Below are 18,429 nucleotides of genomic sequence, written 5' to 3' on the forward strand. Positions count from 1 at the left end.
ATTGAAGTAGACTAGGTGCTGTGGAAGAGCAGAGGCATTAGGGGGTACAGGTTTAGAGGACGTTAAAGGCAGCATCTCAGGTTGATGAGGTCTTTTTTAAAAAAATGGAATTTTAGGTTTTATGACTAGGTGGGGAATATAAAAGCCAAGAAGTAATGATGAGCCTATATAAAACCTTAATAAGAACTCAGTTAGATTACTGTGTTTGTATTGGCCTCCACACCATATGAAGGATATTGAGGCTTTAGAGAGGGTACAACGCAGATTCAGTTGGATGCTGTCTGGTTTGAGGAAATATAAATACGAAGAAAGATTTGAAAAATTGCGTCTTTTTTTGTTAGAGCAATGCAGAGTACAGGTCAATTGATAGAAGTGCCTAAAATTATGAAAGGATGGGACTGGCTAGATAGAAGCGTACTGTTTCCAGTAGTTGAGCGGTCTGGGAGAAAGGGCCATGGATACAAGATTAATACAAGATACACAGAGAGTTGCCATTCTGTGGAATTCACTTCTAGGGTTAGTAGTTGAGACAGAAACTATGTCAGCATTCAAGATTAGATTGGTTAGGTCGTTAAAGGAAAAGTGGATAAAGGAATATGGAAACAGGACGGATACATGTGATGGTTACACTATTTGCTTGTGGGGTTGGGTTAAATGGTCTGTTTCTGTGTTGTAACTTCTATGTATGTATATGTTATTGCAGCGTTTATTGCAATGGACAGAAAATAGTAATTTTCTGTTAAAAACATTATAAATGGTCAAAAGAATTAATATTAACATCCTTCAATTTCTGTTTCTTTAACTGTACAAACACTATCAATGACATCACTGAGTGGGAGGGGTTGCTTCGCTGGATTAACATTTTTAGCGATGCAACCATTAAACCAAGAAGCTTGTTTCGAGCAGTTACTGAACCCAGTCGTGTGATGCAGATGGAATAACATTAACAGAGCTGCTGCCATTAACAAAAGGTTCTTCATTGATCTTAGGGAAGATTTTCTCTGTGTGATGGAAAATCATAAACCCTAAAGAATGGGTTTGTGACATCACTACACATAGTACAAAGAAAATCTTCTGCCTCCCTCATTGTTCCTTCAACTGTTTGCTAATTCAGCTTTGCTGCACTGACTGGCTCAGTCACACCCAGTACTCATTAGCACTTTGTTATTAGCACTTATTAAAACTTGCAAATCAATACAAAAAATTAAGTTATACTATTTTTGGAAGATTTTATTTTTAAGACTGGTAATCATGAGATCACTCCTCTTTTAACCTCAGTTATTTTTCTATTTATTTTTCCCCTCCCTTTAGCGATATACTGTGCTCCATTGTAAAGGCAAGTAGGGAAACTCTTCCCAGGGTACTGTCATTTTCTGCCAGTTACATTCTGTAACCATCCATCCAATTGGCCACACATGAAGGTGTCTGATTTTACTTTTCTACCTGTGGGAAAGGACCCATTCTTTGACTCCCCTCCTCCCTAAATGTATCTACTCAGTCCTTGACTATTTTACTGAACAAAAAACATAAAATGTTTACATGGATTCAAACTATTAATTCACTCAGCATGGATTAAGGGAGGCAGCATTGAGTGCATCAGAGTGCAATTTGAAAATGGGTGATTTGTATCCAATGAGTGTTTTCTCAGGGATTAAATAGTGCAGCCCATGTTGTTATGCCTTTGTTTTCGTGAATAGTCAGCATTTTGATGTAAAATACTTATCGGGCATTAAATTAACGGAATTGTATTTCACTTTTAAGTAACTGGAGTGATTGAACATAACCACAGTGCAATGCAGGGGAGAAATTCTCTGGATTTAGAATTACATACAGCTGGTAGAACATCAGTAGTCTGTCCACTATCTTCACCAGCCTTCAGGCAGAGTTGTACCACTTTTCGGTCAAAATAATTGACATGTATACAAAGCTGATGCTTCTTAGTATTTCCATCACTGTCCAACACAAAGAATAAACTATTAGGAAAGTGGCATTTACTGTTGGCTTGAGGTGAAAGACAAGTCAAACAGCCTCAAACATTTCCCAGAACTTGCTGCTCTTCTCTGAATATCATTGGTCACTTACAGAAGTTTCAGTTACTGCCATTTTACTAGAATTCAGTTTAATGAAACCTGTTATGTGTGTGTATCATTAAAAATGATGCTTGTGGAGGAAAAATTTATTGATTCATTGTGATGTGCATATTAGTTAAATGTGTTTCTTTCTCCCCCAATTTTCTCCCCTGTTCTCTTGAAGACTCTTTTATGGCTGTGGTATGTTCCACAGCCCCTGGCAATCTTCTGCTACATCCCCCAAGCTTAAAATGTGAGCATTAGTTTGGTATTTAACCATGGAGAGCATCACACTGAATCCAATCCTGTCCTCAACCAATTCTACATACACTCCTCAACTTTCCAGCTGACTGATCTTTTATCCCTCTCTAGCTAAGGGACACAGAAGATAATTTTGGTGCCCTGAACTGCTGCCTGACTGAGATCAGCTAAATAGGGATCAAACCAGACACCACCTGATGTGTAGCTTAGAATGGCACTGCTTACTCACTAAGCCATCAGATAAACTTCACTCTTGTTTTAAACTTTTGTCTTGTATACAAAATCCTTAGTTTTAAAAAAAACATTGTTTGGCACATGCAAGTAGCAGCACCATCACAAATCTTTTAATGTATATGTTACAGCATGCTGGCAAATTATTCAGAATGTTTAAAGTTTATGATCTAATTTGCTGGTGATTTTTTTTCCTTCTAGTCTTCACTCCCACCCCCCCACCCCCCCACTTACCTCTGCTCCTGTCTGCAGAAAGTAGTGCTGGCACAGTCCTATGGATGGTGATAACTCTCCACAACTCATTCAAGTTGCCCTGTTTCATATGGGTGTCAGCAGGCTATTTCACTGTAAGGGTTATCACAGTCAAGCTTGACCATTTCCTCACCCATTGTCCACACACATGTTTCCAGCAGGGATTGCTAGTTATTAGTTAGTGATGGGAACCCTGAGCAATTTTTCTCTCCCTCCTTGCCTAGAGATGCCCCACCAACAACATGGCTGAAATCTGATAACTCAGCGCACAATACAGACTAAAATCAATTCATTGGGCCATCGGGAGAATCATCCCTGGCTATTCTTTGTATTGATAAATATATTTTGAAGTCTAATAAGGTTGTAAAATTGTCACACAGCTTGCGATAATTTTTTAATAAATAATATCACTTATTTACTCTGGAGACGTTTTGAAACAGCCATGATTGTTCCATGGGTGATTTTCAAATGCTGGCCAAGCAAGAAATTAATCCTTTATATTAATCATTTTGTCTTGCTTATTCCACCTTCAATAGAAGCAGAATAGTATTGTCAAGAAGATTTCACATTGCTTTTGAATGATTAAGCAAAAATCCAGCTGTTGTTTTGTGAAGCAGTCATGCAGAGTAACCGTAAATGTTTTGTCGAAAATGCCAGAATCCCCCAATTTTTCTTTTGAGATTTGCTGATTGAATGACACAAAGTATATTTATTTGGATGGGGAGAATCTATTATGTATATGGCAAACATTTGACTTGGAATATAGGCAACAAAAAGTTTGAGTACTGTGTGTTGTGTATATATATTTGCAATTTTAAAACTTTTTTTAAACAGACATACCAGATCAAGTCATCAGAGTTTTCAAGGCAGATCAGCAAAGTTGCTATATCATCATAAGCAAAGATACCACAGCAAAAGAGGTTGTTGTCCATTCTGTCCATGAATTTGGCCTGACTGCACCACCTGAGACCTACTCTCTCTGTGAGGTTTCTATAAGCCCTGAGGGTGTAATCAAGCAAAGGAGACTTCCTGATCAGTTATCTAAGCTGGCTGACCGGATCCAGCTGAACGGCAGGTAAGAAGGCATTGTTTGTTACGCATAAAATAATAATTTTTTTAATCTTGTTATTTTTGTGCCAGATATTGAAAGACAAATGCATGCAAGATTGATCATTTTCCCAAGTATTTTGATCACTCTTGTGGAATGTTATGAACTATTTTACTGGAATCCAGGCATTGCTTTGTATTTATGAAACAGTCGCATTGTATAATGTAGGGTGATTTCACAACCAAAAGGGGCAAAAATGGCCACTATCATGAAGAATTGCCATTTCAAGGTACTTGATGGCTGATGTTGCCTATGGAACCTTTCTACCTTGAATCAATGCCTGCAGCAAAGGAGCACAAACAATTTTTTGGGGGGAGTGGGGGAGGTGGAGGAAGGAAGGAAGGTGAAGTGCATATTTGGAAACGAAGATTCTGAACTGAAAAACTCTTTGAGACCAGTTTTGAATAATTTTGAACTATAGCCATAAAATGATAACTCTCCACAACTCATTCAAGTTGCCCTGTTTCATATGTTTGTATGACCAATGGGTGTCAGCAGGCTATTTCACTGTAAGGGTTATCACAGTCAAGCTTGACCATTTCCTCACCCATTGTCCACACACATATTTCCAGCAGGCCAATACTGTGTTTTAAAACAATATAACTTCTGTTTATCTCATCGTTTAGGTACTATCTGAAGAACAATATGGAGACAGAGACTCTTTGCTCAGATGAAGATGCCCAGGAATTATTGAGGGAAAGTCAAATATCTCTGCTACAACTCAGCACTATTGAGGTAGCCACTCAGCTTTCAATGCGAGACTTTGAATTGTTCCGGAACATTGAGCCCACTGAGTATATAGATGACCTGTTCAAACGGGAGTCAAAATCTGGAAATGTCCATCTCAAGCAGTTTGAGGATGTTATCAATCAGGAGACCTTTTGGGTCGCCACTGAGATTTTGAAGGAAACTGTTCAATGGAAAAGGATGAAGATAATTAAACATTTCATCAAAATCGCCCTGCACTGCAGAGAGTGCAAGAACTTCAATTCCATGTTTGCAATCATCAGGTATGAATTAATTGTGCTTGTCGGTTTGATGACTAATCTGATGTGATGTGGAGATGCCGGTGATGGACTGGGGTTGACAATTGTAAACAATTTTACAACACCAAGTTATAGTCCAGCAATTTTATTTTAAATTCACAAGCTTTCGGAGACTTCCTCCTTCCTCAGGTAAATGTTCAGGAGCTCCTCGAAGCCTACGCATTTATACATATAGAACAATACATGGTGTTTACAGAATGCCCTTGCAACTGCCCGTTGCCAAGGCAATCACCGTGTTCAGACAGAGAGGTGTCACCTGCAGAACCCCCGAATACACATTCAACAAAAAAACAAACAGGAAAAAAAACAGAGAGAGGCAGAAACATCCGGAAGGCAGAGAAAGCCAGCAAATGACCCATTATATTAAAAACAGATAACATTTGTTCGCTGGTGGGGCAACGTGTAGCGTGACATGAACCCAAGATCCCGGTTGAGGCTGTCCTCATGGGTGCGGAACTTGGCTATCAATTTCTGCTCGACGATTTTGCGTTGTCGTGTGTCTCGAAGGCCGCCTTGGAGTACGCTTACCCGAAGGTCGGTGGATGAATGTCCATGACTGCTGAAGTGTTCCCCGACTGGGAGGGAACCCTCCTGTTTGGCGATTGTTGCGCGGTGTCCGTTCATCCGTTGTCGCAGCGTCTGCATGGTCTCGCCAATGTACCATGCTCTGGGGCATCCTTTCCTGCAACGTATGAGGTAGACAACGTTGGCCGAGTCACAGGAGTATGAACCATGCACCTGGTGGGTGGTGTCCTCTCGTGTGATGGTGGTATCTGTGTCGATGATCTGGCATGTCTTGCAGAGGTTACCGTGGCAGGGTTGTGTGGTGTCGTGGACGCTGTTCTCTTGAAAGCTAGGTAATTTGCTGCGAACGATGGTCTGTTTGAGGTTGGGTGGCTGTTTAAAGGCGAGGTGTGGGGATGGCCATAGCGAGGTGTTTGTCCTCATTGATGACATGTTGAAGGCTGCGGAGAACATGGCGTAGTTTCTCCGCTCCGGGGAAGTACTGGACGACAAAGGGTACTCTGTTGGTTGCGTCCCGTGTTAGTCTCCTGAGGAGGTCTATGCGATTTTTTGCTGTGGCCCGTCGGAACTGTTGATCGATGAGTCGAGCGTCATATCCCGTTCTTACTAGGGCGTCTTTCAGCGTCTGTAGGTGTCCATCGCGTTCCTCCTCGTCTGAGCAGACCCTGTGTATTCGCAGGGCCTGTCCATAGGAGATGGCCTCTTTGACGTGGTTAGGGTGGAAGCTGGAAAAGTGGAGCATCGTGAGGTTGTCCGTGGGCTTGCGGTAGAGTGAGGTGCTGAGGTGCCCGTCTTTGATGGAGATTCGTGTGTCCAAGAAAGAAACTGATTCTGAGGAGTAGTCCATGGTGAGCTTGATGGTGGGATGGAACTTGTTGATGTTATCGTGTAGTCTCTTTCGTGATTCCTTGCCGTGGGTCCATAGAAAGAAAATGTCGTCGATGTATCTGGTGTATAGTGTTGGTTGGAGGTCTTGTGCAGTGAAGAAGTCCTGCTCGAACTTGTGCATGAAAATGTTGGCGTATTGGGGTGCGAATTTGGTCCCCATGGCTGTTCCGTGTGTTTGGGTAAAGAACTGGTTATCGAAGGTGAAGACATTGTGATCCAGGATGAAGCGGATGAGTTGTAGGATGGCTTCCGGAGATTGGCTGTTGTTGGTGTTGAGTATTGATGCTGTCGCAGCGATGCCGTCATCGTGGGGGATACTGGTGTATAGTGCCGAGACGTCCATCGTGGTGAGATCGTAATCGTAATCTGATATGATTTGATAGTGTGATGTGTGACCCTTAAATATACATTGTGCCAAATATTAATTGGATTAGCCAGAATGCAGTGTTGCACAGGAAGAGTAATTTTCTTTTGCAATGAAGTCTATCAGTGCAGTCAGTAGAAGAACATGCTTTATTTCTATTTTCTTTTGGTGCTTCCTGTTGGAACTAATCAGATTAATTTTAAAAGAATATTTTCATTTTAAATTACTTATTTGAAAGAGCAATGAATTTATTGCATATTTTACATTTTTTGGTGAATTTCTCTACATAGCATGATGGTGTCATTAGTCAGCATCAAGCAATCCAATCCAAGTCAAGGACAGCATGTGTCTGATGCACTAAAGCTCTCTACTCCCCCTCAACGATATATCTTAACACTAACCTTTTTAAAGCACATCTTACTCCATTGGTGTGACATTTGATCCCCCACACAACCATCCATACAGCCTCTTCCAGTGAGTTGTCAATTTGGCACCATTTTGTGCTGAATTGTACGTAGTTTAGTGTTCATGTATGCCCACGAGCAATTGGGATGATACTCCCAACTTAATTTGTGTTGGACCCTTACTGGCAACAGGGGCCTTCATCCATCCATTCAGTTGGGCTGAATTTGAGCCCAAAGCTGAAAGGCTAATTAAACCACTACATTACTCTTGTGACCGTATTGGGGTGGGGAAGGGAAGATCAATGATAAAAATTAAAAACTGCATTAAAAAAAAGTGCTGACTTCTTAAATGTTTTTACTATTTTACTGTTATTAATTTGCTCTGCAAACTAAATTAAATTAGAGACTCACTTTTGGCAGTTCCTGCTTTTTGAATGTGGTCTGAAACAAGGATGAAAAAATGGTTAGAATTGCTACCCTTGCAGCCAGAACTGCCCTTAACAGAACATTTAGAGGAATGCTTAACCTTCTTTAGTAATTTCTGCACTTACCTTGAGATGAAATTTCTTGAGTTCTTTTAACCATATTGTTTGTCAAACACTGAGAGAAAGTATTAAATTATTGTTGGTTTCTCTACAAAGAATATATGAAATTGATGGGCAGGAAAAGACCAGCTGGTCCATGAAGCCCGCCCCACACACAAGTTAGGTTGTGGGATAAATAAGAGAAAGCAATGAATTGAAGTTCTTTGGGAATCACAATTGACAGTTAACGTGATCAAATTTTGAGTTTTATTTTGGGCAAATACACTGCGTTGTGTGATACTAAGCTGTGCAGACCAGAATGCCCCAGGTTCTATTCCTGGTCAGTGCTGAGTTAATCTGAGATGGGGAAGCAATAGTAGTACTACATTTATCCTCACCATCCTTGAGCTAATGAATTACATAGAATGTACAGCACAGTAACAGGCCATTCATCCCAACTGATCTATACCAGTGTTTATGCTCTACACGAGCCTCCTCCAACCCTACTTCATCTAACCCTATCAACATATCCTTCTATTCCTTTCCCCCTCGTGTGTTTATCCAGCTTCCCCTTAAATGCATCGAGAGGAAGCATTGAACAGAATTCCTGCTTCTGATCTCTGCTACTACAATGTGTGAGCATCGATGAAGGGCAGGATTGAGCTCAACTGTGATGTCATAATAGAAAAATTGTCTGCTACTGACAGACCACATGAAGTGTGCCCTCTTGGATAAGATACTAGAGGATTGCCAGTGTCAGAGGGACTAAACTTCATTGGGAGTAGAGAAGGTTTTTGAACTCTAGTGTGCTGTACCGTCACATCACACTGTTGAGTATACATTGTTTTAAAAGTTTCCATTTCTGAGCTGGCATTGTATCAAACCATAAGTTTTTGATGTTGATGAACAGCAGGATGTTTATAACTAGTTTGTCAGGTGCCAAATGTTTCAGTTTTAAGGGAGAAGGAAAATGTAAGAAGCAAGCATTTTACCTCATCAATGTTCTCTCGGTTCAATTTTAAAAAATGATCTCTAACAGTCATTTTTATGCTAATTTCTTAAGGAGTGAGTCCCTTGGTAATGTTATGGTGTTGAATCTTATGGGAAATGACTAGCTCTTTTGCAATGTACTAAAATCACACTCACAATAGACTCTTTCTGCCACTTAAAAAGAAACCGAAGACTCCTATATTAGCAACAAGGGGACAGTTATTCTGAAGAAGTGCCTGTTTTTTATTCTTTTCCTTTTTAATGTCATTGTATTGAAGTAAAATCCACAGACCAGGTAATGGATGCGGTAGTTATGTTACTGGACCTGTAATCCAGAGGTCTGGACTAATAATCCAAAGAATGTGAGTTCAAATCCCACCATGGCAGTTTGAGAATTTGAATTCAGTTTTTAAAAAAAAAATTTTAATCTGGAAATAAAAAGCTGATATTAGTAAAAAAAAGTGACTTTGATGCTATAGGATTGTTATAAAAACCCAACTGGTTCACTAATGACCTTTAGTGGCTGCTTTCCCTTTAATGAAAGAAACCTGCCTCCTTACCTGATGTGACCTTTATGTCCAGTCCAATACTGACATGGTTGACTCTTAACTGGTCTCTGAAGTGGCCTAGCAAGCTACTTAGTTGTATCAAATCAGGGCAACTAAGGTATCGGCAATAAATTCTGGCCTTGATAGCAAGGCCCACGTTCCGCGAATGAATGAATAAAACAAATCTAAGTTGGCAGTAGTTGTTAAGTTGCCATAATATTCATAAAAGCAATGAACCTGAGTCTTTCAGAAACATCATTCTTAAACACAAGTTCTTATTGGAAGTTACTGTATTCCAAAAATGTAATTATCATCAGATGTAAGCATTATAAAAATGTTATTGAAATTTTTCTCTAAATATATGTTTCAGTGGGTTAAACCTCGCGCCAGTTGCACGTCTTAGAGGCACTTGGGAAAAACTGCCGAGCAAGTATGAGAAACTGCTTCGGGACCTTCAAGATCTCTTCGATCCTTCGAGAAACATGGCAAAATATAGAAACGTTCTCAGCAGCCAGAGTCTCCAGCCACCCATCATTCCACTGTTCCCTGTAGTCAAAAAAGACCTCACTTTCCTGCACGAAGGTATTCCATTATTGAAGTGCGAGTTACTCATGTAGATAATTCACAGCACGCAGTCAACTGCTTGTTAAGTGTTTAACTCTTGCAGTGGTATGCTTGGCCTTTGTGGTAACTGTATGGAGCTCCCATTATTCTCAGGGTAACGATTAGACCCCTGGTCACGTATTCATTTTTGTAACTGTGTGGGATTCTTGTTTATTCAGCGAAGTAAGGATTAGACTGGCAGGCACAGTGCTGTCAAGCGCAGGAAAATATGAGTGACCTTAACACTTGACATGAGTGACACAGATGGCAGGCCCATTTAAATACATGGAGCAGCCTTTTTTGATAAGTGACTTACATCAAAATAGGTCATAGTTTTGAAGCAAACTGAGCAGTTGTCAATCTCAGTAAGTGACATTTGGCAGGTTTGTATTTGTTGTATTAACTCTGTACAGTGTTGTTTGTTCAGCAGGGTAAGGTTGAAATAGTGTTACAAATGGTGACAGAAAATGAATTAGGACTGGAAAACCTCTTCAGTTTTCTGTTTTTGTGTGGTATGATGCACATATTACACAAAACATCATAAAAATGCAGTGTCTCTAGTAGCTGTATGTGATATAACAACTGTGCAATGTGTCAAAAATTCTTGCCAGTATTGTAAAATCCTGAATATCATGAAGTGTTCTGGATTCTGTAATTCATATTTTTGTAAAAATTTTAAAAAAGCTTTGTGATCATTAATGTTTGCATAAATTGGGATTTTAGAATAATTGGGAAGACTAATAGATGAAGCAGTTGTAGGTGGATTCATTGCAATTAACATTTGCTAATGGATGGTTCATATCAATTCCTGTCCATGAAACTTATAAACTGTTGGGCCAGTGTAATAGTGGAGCTGGTATTTATTTGTCCAGTATTTCAATTGGTATAGCGTATTCTGCAAATTTTCACATCGAACATGCACTTTCTCATCTTTACATTTTCCACATATAACGTGCCGTCACATGTAGTGTGCACCTAGGGTTTTGTACTCATTTTTCAGTGAAGTGGTGTGCGTTATGTACAAAAACTTAGAGAAAACCTCTCCTGCACAAGTTGCATTAGGTTCTTACATCATGGGGGTGATTTTAGGAGGCAATTGTGGCGGGGGGGCTCAGAAAATCGTGAAATTCCCGTTCGGGTGCGGAAGCTGGCTCCAACCCTGCTGAACAAACAACACTGTACAGAGTTAATACAACAAATACAAACCTGCCAAATGTCACTTACTGAGATTGACAACTGCTCAGTTTGCTTCAAAACTATGACCTATTTTGCTGTAAGTCACTTATCAAAAAAGGCTGCTCCATGTATTTTTCCGAGTTTCCCAGGGACCACCTGTGTGTGCGCGGGCGACCTGAAAGCGGAAGTCCCGCATGACGGTTAAAGAGCCAAATGTATCTCATTGAGGTACTTAAGGCACTTTACCTGTGACAGATGAAGGGATTAGAATGATTTTTAACTTACCTGGGCGGCTTGCCCCACCGCTTCTGATTCACGCCTTGTGAAACCAGACGTGAAGGGCCAGATCAGGGAAAAAGAAACTGAATAAACTAAATAAAAAACCATGGAAGGAAGTGAAAACACTAAATGAACCCACCTTTGAAACCTGCTCCGATATCTCCCGCTCTGATGTTCCCCCTCTTCACCGCCCCCCCCCCCCCCCCAAATCTTCCCCTGATGTCCTCCAGATCATCCCCACCCCCAGTATTCCAGTCCAGCGCTGGATCTTCTATTCTCTACCCCCCCACCCCCCCCCCCCCCCCCGTCTTCTGTTCCAGCGCCGGATGACGCCTCTCTTTCTCGTCCCCCACGCGTTGCAGCTCCTGATAGCAGCCAGCCTGTCAATCAGGATGGCTGCCGGGTGCAGAACCCAGAGAGGACGTTAATCACTATCAATCAATGTGCGATCGCGTCGGAAACGATAAGCTTTGTTCATGAGGGTTTGCCACGTGCACCTTCATCCCCCCTGCTGCCAACTCGCCACCATTGTAAAATCGAGCCCCATATGTTTGTTAACAATTTTTTTGAATCCTTAAAGAGGAAGGTAACAAAATACTCTGAATAGTAAGCCCTGTACGAGCTGCTAATAATTTTAAAATAATTGATGAGAACTTCTGTATGTACTGTGTGGCCTCCACTTTAACAGTAGAGGGAACATGTGGCAGTGATGTCAGTCAAGGGCAACCCTCAGAGTAAATCGTTTTCCTAATGTTACTAGTGTGATTAATCTGCAAGCTTGAGCAATTGCACATTTAAAGCACTGGCTCTGAGAATTGCTGCCTCCTTTAACATTCATAGCCCTGAGTGTTACCTTTTCCTTAATATCCATGGTACTGACTTCTAGAGCTATCATCTCCTTAGACATTCACAGCACTGACCATGAGAGTTACCAGCTCCTTTAACATTCATAGTGTTGACCTTTGACCCTCAAAGTGCTCTTACTTTTAAAAACTGGAGCCGATGGCAAACATGGTTTTCTCACTGTTTGCTTCAGTTAGTGATATAAATTTGCCAATTGCCTTGTTCTGGCAACAGCTGGTAACCACTTTTTCATGGGTTTAAGAGCTGCCCTCTGACCTGATGGCTGCATTTCTCCCTGACTCCTGATGGAAAACGGCACCAAGTGGAATTATAAACAGGAGAGACTGGTGCTGACGTAGTGCGGGTGCATTGAAATCTGCTGAAATAAAATAAAGTGCCTTTTGAATTACTGTCTCCTTTGACTTTGATAGCACTAACTCTTGACAGCTTTTATAGTTTATGCATTCTGGATGTAATTAGGAACCCTGCCATTAAGTGTATTATGATTTTCTCTCTGTTGCTTTCTAAGGAAATGACTCCAAAGTGGAAGGTTTGGCAAACTTTGAGAAACTGCGGATGATTGCTAAGGAGATTCGACATGTTGTCCGTATGACCTCAGTTAACATGGATCCTGCTGTAATGTTCAGAAATAGGTTAGTAATTGTGAAGAAACAGAATGAGAATTTTTTTACTGTGGTCAGGACATTGCTAATGCATGAATATTTTTGTTGTGGGAATTGTATTGTATTGAAATCTTACTGGATTCTGGAAATTGTTTCCTGTTGGAATGTCTAACATTCAAGGATCACTTTAATGTTTACATGTCCCTATAGTTGATGCAAAAGCTAGTCAGGTACAGCGCTAGTTAGATGCACACATTTTTTTTCTCTCACACCCAGTGATGCCCAAAAAAATATTAATTCTAAGCTTAAATGTGCTTTTGTTTAAAACCAGAGTGCTGGTGAGCAGAACATGTGGTACTGAATGCTCAGTAGTCAGCTCACGTTACATTGAACAGCACGCTCCTCATGCAAGCTTGTGGACAGCAGTTGCGAACAGGATTGGGCTTGACTGTCATGGCCAACGCTCAGTATCTGGACTAAGCCCTGAAAAATGGTCACTTGCCCATGATATCGGAAGCCAACCAATTCTCTGAGCCATAACCAAGCAAGAGTTACTGTCTATATTTAAGGAGGTGGGGGGCGGGGGTGGTGGGTGGCGGGGAGGGAGGAAACTGGTGAGACTTTCCAGTTTTTAAAGTGGGTTAGTGAGATTCACTTTAAAACTGGAAATGTTTGTTTGTGAATTGTTGACCTGGCTGCACTGTGAATTCACCAAAATTGAAGTTGTGTTGTTTGACACCACATAAACTAATATTACTTCTTTGAATCTGATAACTCGTGTATTCGGGGTGATGCATGCAGATTTTAAATGTTAAATTGCCTTACCAAGCTCAATAGTAGTGAAAAGGAAAAAAAAACTTTGAATCTGTTGTTAATTGGGCATAGTCGAGGAAGAGACAAGAAATAGCATCAGACAAAAAGAAGCAGAAATCAGGTCTAAAAATAATTGCTGCAATAAGTGATGCTCCAAAGACCTGGCTTTTCAACATAGCCTGAGTGACAACACCTGCAACTACAAAGACTAAACTGTAAGAAAAGAGTAATAATGGAATTTTTCAGTCTAACCTCCTTTGGTTTATTTCATTCTTGCTGTTCAGGTAAACTGGGGTAAGCAACTTTAGTTTCATTTAAACAATAGCAGAAACCTATCGATGAATTGAAGGATGACCAGCCCTCTTAATACGTCGTTAGTAGTCACAAATAAGAAACAAATCATTGGAGGAAAATCTCTGATGTTCAAGTCCTCTTACAGCAATGTGCATAACGGCTTTACTCACTTCAGAATAAATGAATCCTCCTTTTTGCATCTGGGCTTCATCTAATCCAAGTAGATCAAATGCAAAGTAATAACAGTCTGTGGACTCCAACTACTAAATGTTTTAGTGAAACTAGAACACGTCTGCTGCCTGCCTCCCTGCCTCCTCCAATGACCTTGACCTCTGCTTAGCAGAAAGTGGTTGACACCGTGCTGATTTAAAAGAAAGTAGACAGCCAGAAGTATAGGATCTTTGCAGGAGAACAGGTGGTAGCCTCCTTGTTTGTTTATTGGTGAGACTATTTTTTCTCCCTCCTGTTGGTGAAATTACCCTGCCAATAGAAACAGGGCAGCTCCATCGACTAGAGGTGCTGTTTCCAAATCCACCCGCAAAACGGCTCATGCCTAAGCGTGACTGAGGTATAGAATGAGATAAACATTGCTGTTGTCATTCATTTTATGTCCCTGTGTTCGTTTTTTGTCAATTTTCTTCCTTGCTCTCCTGAAGCTCTCTCTTTCAACGTGCCATTTGCTCTCTGGTACCTTGCTTAATTGGAGAGTTAGGTTAGCATCAGTAGAGGTCGACATTAATGCAGGGTGCTGGCTGGGAAGAGTTTCTGAGCCTGGCATAATAGGAGAATTGGTTTGACAGCAGTAGAGATTTAATCATTACAGAGTAGTTCAGCGATCAAGTCAACTGAATGTGATGTTGATTCTCTTTTTGGGAGGGCACAGCAACTCTAATCCAGTCCTATCCCTCCATAATGTCATCAGCATTTACCATTAAAAGAAAAATAACCACCCCCTACCTCCTAAAATGGTTATAAGACTGGGAATGATCCTAAAGGATATTAAACTTAATCCCAATTCCATTAATAATTCAGAATGCCAACCACGAGGCTCTGAGACAAAAACAGAAAATGCTGGAGACACATAGCAGGTCAGGCAGCGTCTGTGGAGAGAACAGAAAAGTTGATGTTTTGGATATGGACTGTTCATCAGACTCTCAGAATTAGATTTTCTTAATTTCTGTGTGTAGGCCCTTTTGTTTAAAGTTCCCACCAAGTATAAATTTCCTAAAGCATACATCAAAAAATAGTGACAATGAAGTGCAGAGAGGGTGTAAACTTTGTGTAGGTGTTCAACAACTGCCCTTACTGAGTCAGATTCATTTGAAGTAGATAATCTGACTCAACACAATTCCTGCCAATAACCAGATAAACTGAAGAAGAAACACAGTCTCTGAATTTTAGTTTCTAGTCACAATTGAAAGCTGATTCTCCCACCAAAAAAAACCAAATCAAGTGATTCTTTCCGAATCGGTCACGATAAAAAGATATTTGAGCATCGGCTTCAAAGAGGAAGTTAATTCTACTGAATTGCCCATAATCTTAAATGTTTCATATAAAGAGGGCTTGTCAGTGTCTTTCAGTTTATCCTTCAGAACTGCTGGTTAGAAGCAGCCTAAGTGCAGATATTTTGCCCCAAAAATCCTTGGGACGCAATCTGGTCGGTTGTCCCAGGATTGCGCCCTCCAGTATTGACACTGCCTGCGTTTGCCTGGCGCAGCCGGGTCCCTCTGTTTTCTGGTGAGTTCTGCTGCCCCATTGACGCCATAAGTGGCCATTCTACCCAGAATCCATTGTCCCAAATCATCATGTCATAAGAAGGGGTGGTGGGGTATCCCGCAATGCGTGCTTGATAGCTTGTGACCAGTAGTTCCAAAACACAGACAAGGCAGCCACGGTTTACTGAGAGGCACCATAAATGATTTCTCCCTTCAATACTTTAAGCAAGAGGGTTAGCAATTAATCCTAAGTAAAGTCAACCATGGTGGCAGGAAAATGCTTTAGCAGAATCTGGAGTAGCCTGTGATCCCACCTTAATCTTGCCTTGCCTCTTCCTGTATTCCTTAAGAGGCTGCAAAGATAGGTGGCTCATAATAGGATATTTGTGGTGCCATTCTGTCTCTGTACACAGCATTCAGTGTTCATCTAGGGACTTGTTTTTCCTCCCCAATTGCAATCATAAAAACTAGCTTTCAACCTTCAATTATAACAATATTATAACCCCTCATGAATTTGTGTGTCATCACATCTGCAGTAGATTCTTGGTGTTCATTTTAAAAAAAAGACTACACAGCTACTGCTAATTTCAGACCCTTTTGGTGTGCTAATGCTGTGACTAGTGGTGCAACTTTTTTTTTCCCCTCTCTGTTCCCTTGTACTGCACTCTTTCCGTCATCCTCCTGCTCCTCTGAACTGGTTTGTCTTTTCTACCTTTCTCTCTGAACACATGCTTCAATGTTCATGGCTCTCACTTACAGGAAGAAGAGATGGAGGAGTTTGGGGTAAGTAGTCTGTGCACAGGTGCTGAGGTCTTGGCACATAACAGCTCTGCATCCTCCTCACAACTGCCTGCCCTGTGAAACACAGCATGTCTCACATTAACCTAATACCTACCCTACCCTTCCCCTATGCCCAATACTGCTGTTATGTTTGCAGAATGTATTTCTCAACCTACATCAACTACGTTGTTTATACATCAAAAAATTGCATGCATTTCTTTAAAAACTATACAAACTGTTTGCAATAAATATGAAAACTATCAAGGCCGTGCCTGGGTTTAGATGAATTTATTTTGCAAGTGAAGAAATTTATTTGGTGAATTTTGTGCTTCGCAATGATATTAGTGATGGATAATGGAGCACCTACACATTTCAGGCACTCTCTTAGAATTTGGCACTTCCAGATTAGGTGTAGCACAATCAACTAAAAATAAACCTTTCACTACATTCCCGCAGCTTTGGAAGAGTACCCTTACTGCACCTGGTGATTTAGTACCGTTCCCCACATTAGCTATATTTGTCTTCACTCTGATATTGCTGTTTAAAGCTAGTTAATGTTAAAATAGGAATCGTGCCAACTAGAAATAAGATTGAAATTGTCTATATACTCATTTCAACAACAGCAACTACAACTTGCATTTGTATAGTTCCTTTAGTTTAGGGAGGGAATTACAAAGTGGGGGAGGATTTTGCACAAGAGGCCAGAGTGTGAGGAATGGAGAGTTTAAGTTGATTGTAGGGTTGGAAGAGATTACAGAGATGGGAAGGGGCAAGGCCATGGAAGGATGTAAATATAAAGATGAAACATTTAAATTTGAGGAATGAGGAGCTAACATACGTTAGAAAGGACAGGGGTGATGGGTGAGAGAATCTTGGTGCAGGATAGAATACAAACAGCAGATTTTTAGATCAGCTGAAGTTTACGGCGGGTGGAGGCTCGAAGGCCATCCAAAGAGCAGAAGATGGAGGTGCGATGCTACAGAGGTAGAATAGGTGGTTTGTGAGAAAGAGGATATGGGGTCAGAAGCTCAACTCAGGGTTGAATAGGACACCGTGGTTGCAAACAATCTGATATTGGTATACACGTGGAAGCTGACCCATTGTCTGTGAATGATGTCACCAAGGGGCACCAAGTAGATGAGGAAAAGGAGGGAACCAAGGATGGGTCCTTGGGGCACTCCCAACGGTGATGGTGCAAGAATGTGAAGAGAAGCCATTGGTAGAGATGCTCTGGCTACTATCGGGTAGATAAGAGAGAGGGACCATGCCAGGGTTGTCTCACGGAGCTGGATTATGGAGGAGAGGCATTGGAGGAGGATGGTATGGTCGACTGTTAAAGGCTGCAGAGACGATGAGAAGGGATAAGGCCACAGTGAATATCGTTCGTGACTTTGGTTAGAGTTGTTTCAGTGCAGGCAAAAACTTGATTGGAGGGATTCAAACAGTGAGGTGCAGAAGAGATTGACACAGATCTGGAAGGCGACGACACCTTGGAGAGGATTGGGTGGTAGTTAATGAGGACAGAGTGGCCCAGTTGGGGGTTCTTGAACAGGAGGGTGTTGACCGTGGTTTTGAAAGGGACAGGGACGTGGACAGTACCTGAGCAGAGGGTACCATTTACAGTATCAGCTAGCATGGGGACCAAGAAGGGAAGATGGGTGGCTAGATGTTTAGCGGGGAATAGGATCGAAGGATCGGGAGTTACGCAGGACTGTTAAGCTGAGAGAGAGGGTACTTTCATCCCATCAGTCAGCTGGATTTGAACCCAGTTCCCAGAGGTGAATGCACAGAGGTAAACCACTGTGCTACCCAGTTCCATACACCATATAAATAGTTACATTTTTTTTCATAATTCATGCCTGTTTTTTAGAAATACAATTCAAGTGTTCAGCTTCAGCACCCCCCCCCCCCCACCATTTTTATATATCATCTCTTCGCTGATCTGTAGGCTTTTGTGTATGACTTCCCATCCGAGATAATTAGCAACGACCTGCTCTTTAGACTTGTGTCACTGCTGTGCGATGTATGAGCACACTGTCGATTGACTCGCACCTCATATTTGATGAAGAGTGGTCAAAACAAGTTGCACCTTC

The 18,429-nt window shown here is 41.2% G+C and overlaps 1 protein-coding gene across 7 annotated transcripts in view; it reads left to right on the forward strand.

Moving 5' to 3' along the window:
- Window positions 1-18,429, forward strand: part of rapgef6 (Rap guanine nucleotide exchange factor (GEF) 6) — a 342,757-nt gene that overhangs the window by 301,607 nt on the left and 22,721 nt on the right. For 6 of the 7 annotated variants that reach the window (XM_067996162.1, XM_067996163.1, XM_067996168.1 and 3 more), the window contains 5 exons: window positions 3,648-3,888; window positions 4,548-4,931; window positions 9,581-9,792; window positions 12,641-12,764; window positions 16,316-16,339. In XM_067996162.1, coding sequence (XP_067852263.1) covers window positions 3,648-3,888; window positions 4,548-4,931; window positions 9,581-9,792; window positions 12,641-12,764; window positions 16,316-16,339 — 985 coding nt within the window. The remainder of the gene's footprint in view (window positions 1-3,647; window positions 3,889-4,547; window positions 4,932-9,580; window positions 9,793-12,640; window positions 12,765-16,315; window positions 16,340-18,429) is intronic. The other variant, XM_067996164.1, reaches the window with a different exon arrangement.

The sequence above is a fragment of the Heptranchias perlo genome, chromosome 14, assembly GCF_035084215.1.
Source record: "Heptranchias perlo isolate sHepPer1 chromosome 14, sHepPer1.hap1, whole genome shotgun sequence".
Classification (NCBI taxonomy): Eukaryota; Metazoa; Chordata; class Chondrichthyes; order Hexanchiformes; family Hexanchidae; genus Heptranchias; species Heptranchias perlo.